An 8,250-nucleotide genomic window follows, 5' to 3' on the forward strand; every position below is an offset into this window, starting at 1 on the left:
TATATATAAGAACAGAGTATGATTAACAGTATAAATGACGTCAGTTTGCACGGCAGTCTTGAATCCTTTGATCGAGTGAGATGTAAATTCTAATAGTAATTAGTAGTTGTCGATCTAAGTTTTTTAAACCCATGTTGGGATGACGAAATAATAGAGCTACAAAAATGAAGCAATTGAGATGTCATTATTTTCTCAAATGCTATGGGTATGGCAGACGATTTAGAAATACCCCTATAATTGGAGGCTTCGGTCTTTTTCCCCTTTTTATGAAGAGGAATAATATATGATTCCTTCCAGATAGACTAGAAGCCGGAAGATGTGACGGACAGTGCAAACAACTTAAGAATAGGCTTACATGTGCAGAGGCCACAAAACCTTAATACGCAGCCTGGTATTTTGTCAGGGCCAGGTGCATATACTGGTTTTAAGGATTTGAGCGCGCTAAGAACCGAACTTTCATCAAACATAGGGTCAAAAATGCAGTTAAGATTTGCTAGATAAATCGAAGAGGAATAAGTTGTTTTGAAAAAATCAGCAAACATATCGGCAATTGCCTGATCAGTGTCAGCTTTATTGTTTTCGAAAGACAAGTAAGACGGGTGCACTGATGTCTTACATTATACATTGACAAAGTTATCAAATTGCTTAGGATCGCGAGAAAACCTATGTTTACAACGCTGATGATAATCCTTATAGCATTGATTTGGTCTAGCAGTGAACTGTACCTTGAAATTAATATGGATAATTTCCCTTTGTATTTCTTTGCTACTGAATCAGTTGAGTACCAATTAATTACCAAACAAAAAGAGAAAAAGCGCTGACGCAGCAGCGCACAAATATGTGTGTGTGTACAATGCTTATGTATGTGTCGATTCTTATAACTACATCTGACTTATCGATAAACGCAATCCGTTTCAACAGTTTCTGAACGGGGCAATACCGCAACCTTTGTGATTGGCCGAGTTAATTCTCCCGAAGAGGTTTTGAGTATGACCTCTCGAACCAATTGATCCTTGCCTGGGTAGGCTTCGAGAACCAGCGCCAGATGCCAGTGAGGTGGTGGGGTGTTCGATTCCTTTACAAGCACCACATCTCCGACTGATATATTTTGTGCTGTAGTGGTCCACTTTGGACGCTGTTGCAATGGGGTAAGATACTCCTGGTGCCATTGCTTCCAGAAGCCTTGCATCATAGATTGGATACTTTGCCAGTACCCAAGTCGGCCCACAGGGATGTGGCCTAAGTCTGCCTCTGGTATGGTTGTGAGAGGCCTGTCGATCAAGAAATGTGCTTGAGACAAATAATTGACATCTGTGTCCGAGTTGTAGCACAAGGGTCGTGAGTTGACCACTGCACTGACCTGTGCAAGTAGAGTTCGCATCTGCTCGTAGGTGAGAGTAGATTTCCCAATGACTCGGCGAATATGCAGCTTTACGCATCTGACTGCAGATTCCCATTTTCCTCCCCAATAAGGAGCATGTGGTGGAATGAATACCCATTGAATGCCATCATTCGCCAGAGTGTTCCTAACCTTTTCGATGTGTGGTTGAGATGCCAGCAGCTTCTGCATTTCATCAAGAGAGCGTTTAGCTCCAATGAAATTCGTTTCGTTGTCGCTATAAATTTTGTTGCACTTGCCACGCAAAGAGACGAAACGTCTTAGCGCGGCCAAGAATGAGTCGGTGCTCAAATCCGTTACCAGTTCCAGATGGATTGCCGATGTGACCAGACAAAAAAATAGGCATATGTAGCCCTTACCAATGGGCGGTTTGCACCCCTTTCCATCCTTAAAAAGGATTTGACCAGCATAGTCACATCCAGTGCTTACAAATGGAAGTGCCTGAGTGACAGGAATGCTGGGTAGATCAGCCATCCTTTGTTGTGATGTATGATGCCTTTGTCGAAAACAAGCCAAACAGTCGTGTGTGACTTTCATTATCAAGTTCCTTGCCCCAAATATCCAGAATCTTTGCCGTACCATGACAAAGAGTGATGAGACACCAGGGTGCAGGTTGATCCTGTGTTCGTATTCAAGTATCAGCTTGGTGGTGCGACGAGATTTCGGTAGCAAAACTGGATGTTTCGCCTCTGTGGACAATTGCGAGTGGTGCAAGCGTCCTCCAACCCTGAGTAGTCCGTCCAATGGTTTATTTGAGAGTAGCAATTGATAGTCATCCTGAAAGCAGGTTTGCGCGTGGCGCAAGCATACAATGCGTGCCGCGGTGATTTCTTCAAACGTAAGACAGTTTGAGTCCTTGTCCCCAAATGGACCCTTATTGCGCCGTAGAAAGCGTAGGACATAGCCAACCGTGTGAACGAGCGTCAACCATGCCCATACATGGCCGAAACAATTTAACTTTTTCGTGCCTTAAGCTGGGATGTCTATGTCAATTTGACTTCGTATTCCAGTAGACTTCTTTTGATTAAACTTCTTTTCTTAATTAATCGTAGTATCATAAGGTGCGCGAAATAAGTAAGTGGGACTCTACGTTGCCATCTATAACAACTGAACAAATTCATATATTAAAATAAAATAAATTTATCTTTGAACTTCCTAAATTTATAAATATATTTCAGCTCATTTAAATCGAAAAAAGGTTAGGACAAAGTTAGCAAAAAATTAAACAAAATATTTTCACAAATATTTGTTGTAATTTTGAAATAAAAAACAAAGACCAATTGAAACTACATTTAACTAACTCTGTTTTTTTACCAATTTCAAATTAAACAAATTTTGGAGCATACAATGCATGAGCTTTGTGATCGAAATAATAATAATTATAATGAAAATACACATGAAGTAAAGAGAAAACGAAAAAACGAAAACGATCAGCCCACCACATTGGCAAAGAATCACAAAAATAACTATTACGCTATTCTGGACACTACAGACGAAGAGTGCGACGAAAGTGTAATAGGTAAGAAAATTCGAAAATCGAGTGTTTGTGAACAAGCTTAAAAAAGAAAGAGAAGCAATAACACAAAATAATACAACAAATTCAACAACAACACACCAACAGCTACCCCAACAGTGAGCAATAATAATAGTGAAACACATATTAATAATACAAAATCTAAAAATAAAAACAAAGATATTCCTCCAATAGATATTTTTGATATAGATGCAAATGAAATAATCAGTTTAATAAGAGATGGCATTAAAATCTCACTGTTCGAAATCAAAGAATTTAAAAATAAACTGTCAGTTTTTCTCTTTAATCTAGCTGACAAAAGTTAGAGGACACTTAGAAAAGGCCAAAGCTCAGTTCTTTACCTACACACCTAAGTGCCTTAAAACAAAAACTTTTCTATTGAAAGGATTGGGTGGCAATACAGACCCACAAATAATTCTGACCGAATTAAAAACATTTGAAAAAGAAACATTAACAATACTAAAAGTAACCGCATTTAAAACCAAAAAATCCATTGAAGAAAACTCCGTGCTACCAATATTTATGGTACAAATAAGCCCGGAAAATAACATCAAGGAACTGAAAGCCATAGATAATATACTTTACTGTCATGTCAAATGGGAAACCCTCCGAAGACCGGATATCCCCCAATGCAGGAAATGCCAAGGCTTTTATCATAGCGCTGCCAATTGTTACCTTTTGTCCATATGAGTGAAATGTGGAAAAGGTCATGAGCGCAGGCACCTTCTCAATAACATCGAATAATCCAGATGAAAAAGAAAAACTCTTCTGTGTCTTTTGCAAAAACTATTGTCAGCCAGCATCCTATAAAGGTTGCAAACGCTACAGGGAGCTGAAAAACAAAATCCAAACTAAAAGGCAATTTAGAAGCAATAGTAATACGCTATCTCCAAAACCTGTTAATCCCAACATAAGTTATGTTATGTAACAAAAGGATCTACTAACAATAGCAATAATTTAATAGCACCTCAAACTAATGAAAATAACATCTTAAATGAATTATTTAACACAATTCAAAACCTATGTTACCAACTTCAAAACTTGCATAAACAACTAAATGAACAATCTGCTAGATTGGTCACAGTCTTTGAAATCATAAATTCTCCATGAGCCCATTAGTTAATGAATCAAATAATAAGGAAATAGACATAATAATGCTTAACGTAAACTCTTTAATTACTTTAAATAGACGTCTAGATCCCAGCAAATTTCTAGCCGAAAAAGAACCTGATTTGTTACTACTCAATAAAACAAAACTAAGTCCTAAACATAAAATTAGTTTCGAAGGCTACTTACTTATAAGAAAAGACAGGCTTGGGTCTTGCAGAGGTGGTCGAACGGCCATTTTAGTTAAAAACCACATAAAGTTCAGCAAATTTCATAATAGTCAACTAGACAAATTAAGTTTTTTGGAAACTTCAATTATTAGGATACCCATGTCTAGTAATAAGCAAATGTTCATTATCGCTGCCTATTACCCATCGAGTAATAATAATGAACAATTTAAGTACGCGGTGAACAAAGTGTTTGAAGCACATAATCTTCAAAACCTAAATCATTATTATATACTGGCTGGCGACCTTAATAGCAAGCATGTAAACTGGGGCAATAGTTCTTCTAATCAAAAAGGCAATGCATTATTCACATGGTTAAATGAAAACAATATAACTTTCAGATCAACACTATATGCTTCAGAATATCCTTCATACCCAAAGGCCAATTCTTTCCTAGACATATGTATCGCTGATAACAGAATACAATTCTTTAATTAGGCAACCCTATTACCAACTGTTTAAAATGCTTAGATTATGATAGCGATCATCAAGCAGTCCAGTTTACCATTTCAAACAGTGAGTGCACGTCCCTATACAATATATATGAATCCCCTAAAACAACGTATTGGAATTTCCTGCAAACTAATTGGTTAAAGTTTAAAATGACTCAAAGTACTTTACTGCGGCAAGAGATACAAACACCTAAGGCTGATGTCAGAGTGGACGCGATAAGCGATGCGATAATATTGAGCGACAATGAGCGAGAAAGCTCTGCATTCAAATTTATATGTAATCGTTGAATGCATGTCAGAGTGCAAGCGAAGCGAGAAGAGAGCCAAAGCGACAAGTTGAAGCGAGTTGCGAGAAAGCGATTCTGAATCGCTTTCTCGCTTTATCGCTTCATCCAACTGCTGTTATACGTGTGTTTTCGTTGCGTTCTGAGCTTAAAATATTAAAGAAGCTAACATCGGCTATGCCGAAGTTTATATACCCTTGCAGTCCTTGGTAATAATAATTTTACATGTTCAAAATTTGTTTTCTGCAACTCAATTCATCAATATACAAACAAAACAATTTCACTCTCTATTCTACAATTATTTTACAATCACATATGTAAATTTCATAGCATACTCCATTTTTATGAAAATGTTTCTTCCAGTTCTTCGTGTGCTATATGATATAGTGGTCCAATCCTGATGGTTTTCATACTTTATTTTTCCCGGGTAATTAAAAAAAAGCTAGGTTTCTCGCTTTGCGGAAAGCTTTCACTCTGCCATGCCATCGCTTTGCAGATCGCTGCGATAATTATCGCTTGTAGCATCGCATCGCTTATCGCGTCCACTCTGACATCAGCCTAACGATAGAAACCTATCTAACGACGAAATCGACATTCACCTAACAAAACTTAATAATATTATAAATGCAGCCATTGAAAAGGCTACAATGCAACCCCATTATTCAAAAACTGCTCCTAGAAAAAAGTAAAATATTAACTATGATTAAAAAGAGCTATAGACTAGAAATATAACTTTCTAAGTCAGATTTACAACTATTTAGAACAAAATTAAAACTGATTAAAAAGATGATACAAGACTACATAAAATCCAAGATTAACTCTGAAATTGAAAATAAAATTAAACATATAACCCCAAAAGACCCATTTAAATTTGCTAAGGTTAAGCACAACTTCCTAAAAAAAGGTGAGAACTCAATATATATATTTTACCGCATGGTCGATGCGGCGTACAGATAGTTTTTAGAAATAAAAACTTATTATGCAAATGCCAAATCGACGTTTTTATCTTGATATTATCTTTGGTAAGCTGCGCGGTAAATTATCTTCAGGTTTATACGGGATTTCTAATAGTGTCCTAAAAAATTTGTCAACAGAAGTTCAACTTGAGTTCTGTACATTATTTCATAATAAGTTGAACAACTCATATTTCCCAAATCAATGGAAAACGGCTAAACTAATTGTCATTCCAAAAAAAAAACCAACATAAAAACCACCTAGAAAATTTAAGACCCATTAGTTTGCTTCCTAACATTAGTAAAATTTTTGAAGTCATTATAAACCTAAACCGACTTATTGAGAAACTAAATCTAATCAGGGATAAACAGTTCGGATTCAAGCACGCGCACTCAACAATCTTCGCAGTAAATCTGCTTACCTCAGAAATTAACTGTGCATGGAATAAATTTGTAACGGGAGCATGTTTTATAGACTTTGAAAAAGCATTCGATCAAGTATGAATACAAGGCTTAGTAGTGAAACTCATGAGTTTCAAATTTCCTCTTCATACAATGATTTTTATAGACAATATGTTAAGAAATAAGAAATTTAAGGTTCACATCAACCAGGTACTTAGTGATAAAGAGTTTTCTGTCAATAACGGCTTACAACAGGGTACGGCAAATGCGCCTACACTTTTTAATTTATATATCTTGGACTTAATGAATAGGATTGAAATTATTATTGCCTACGCTGATGACATCGTTATATTTCAGAAACCACATGAAACCATGTCAGAAGATGTTTAGATATTTCGGAAAATACCTTAATAAAAGGCCCTTCTCTAAGCAACATGTTTACACCCCCAGAAATATTTCTATACCTCGACGAAAACAATTATATTCAAAACAATTTGTGTATACCAATTATTTACCATATTTTCAGAAGGGCTAATTGTAAAATAGTAGAACATAAGGATATAACACCTCAAAATAAAAGATTCGACAGTACTATATCCATTTTAGATAAAAATCTTTTCATATATATCGACAGCAAATGTTGGTGGTCTCCCCCCTCTTTTTTCTCCCCTTATTTAAGATAGTTAGTTTTAAATCTCAAGCAAACTTTTTCTTTTCATTTCTTGTTTTCTTTGCAAAAATAATTACGGTTATACTTATCCATAGTAAGTAAAGATTAATTAATTCAAACCAGAGGGACGGGGCTAACTTTGACCGCGTCAAAGTTTGTATACCCTTGCAAGTTTTTTGGTAACTCTTTCCTTTTCCAAGTGGAAAAACGTTTTATCTAAAAAGGCTAATGTTTGCGAAAGAATGGCCAACAATCTTAGCATAGGAAATAACGAAGATATTGATCAAAGTCACTGTTTTCCACCGATCGTTCCTATGGGAGCTATGTGATATAGTAACCCGATATTTATCAAATTGGGCACAGTCATTAACAGATATATTAAACTAACAAATATTTAATTTGAAAGCAATCGCGTCAAAAGTAACGAAGTTATTGACAAAAGTCACTGTTTTCGACCGATCGTTCCTATGGGAGCTATATGATATAGTCACCCGATCTTGATCAAATTTGGCATAGTCGTTTATACGTATAATTAACTCACCAATATTAAATTTCACGACAATAGCTCAAAAAATAACGAAGTTATTAAGAAAAGTCACTGTTCGTGACTTTGGCTTTTGTATGGTAGCTATATGATATAGTGATCCGATCCGGCTGAATCCGAGATATACAACGCCTGCAGTATATACAAGCCTACATGCAAAATTTCAGCTCTGTAGCTCTTACGGTCTAGGAGGAGTTTGCGTTGATCCAGACGGACGGACATGGCTATTTGAACTCGTCTTGTCGTGCTGAGCAAGAATATATATACTTTATATGGTCGGAGATGCTTCCTTCTATGCGTTGCACACTTCTGACCAAAATTAATATACCCTTTTTGCAAGGGTATAAAAATGAAATTAACATTTAAATCAGTACTAGAGAGCTCGATTAGAGACAGTGTCCATAGTATATAGTAAAATAAGCACTTTTGTTTGTTTAAGTAAATGCATATATATATCTGTAAATTAAAAAAAAAAAAAAAAAAAATGTATGTATCCTGTCTAAATGGCATGGAAAAACAATCTCCAACAACTCAACATCGATTTGTGCATTTGTTTTATACGTTATAAGGTCCTTTTCATAAACTGGAATTCTGCCCATATAATCAAAGGCGTTCGTAAAAATTTTTGGACACATGGACTATTTTGGGGCGTGAAAATAACAGCGGTACCCATCGGTT

At 36.0% G+C, this 8,250-nt stretch overlaps 1 protein-coding gene across 1 annotated transcript; it reads right to left on the reverse strand.

The window, feature by feature from the left end:
- Positions 1–892: 892 nt before the first annotated feature.
- On the reverse strand, positions 893–1,873 carry LOC124459907. The gene has a single exon (XM_047009689.1). It carries the CDS (start codon positions 1,871–1,873, stop codon positions 893–895), a length of 981 nt encoding a protein of 326 aa, XP_046865645.1.
- Positions 1,874–8,250: the final 6,377 nt, after the last annotated feature.

Source organism: Drosophila willistoni (assembly GCF_018902025.1).
Source record: "Drosophila willistoni isolate 14030-0811.24 chromosome 2L unlocalized genomic scaffold, UCI_dwil_1.1 Seg168, whole genome shotgun sequence".
NCBI lineage: Eukaryota > Metazoa > Arthropoda > Insecta > Diptera > Drosophilidae > Drosophila > Drosophila willistoni.

Bases quoted from the DNA above. Each gene is read 5' to 3' on its own strand.
- LOC124459907 (XM_047009689.1), bottom strand. From the start codon at position 1,873: ATGGCTGATCTACCCAGCATTCCTGTCACTCAGGCACTTCCATTTGTA.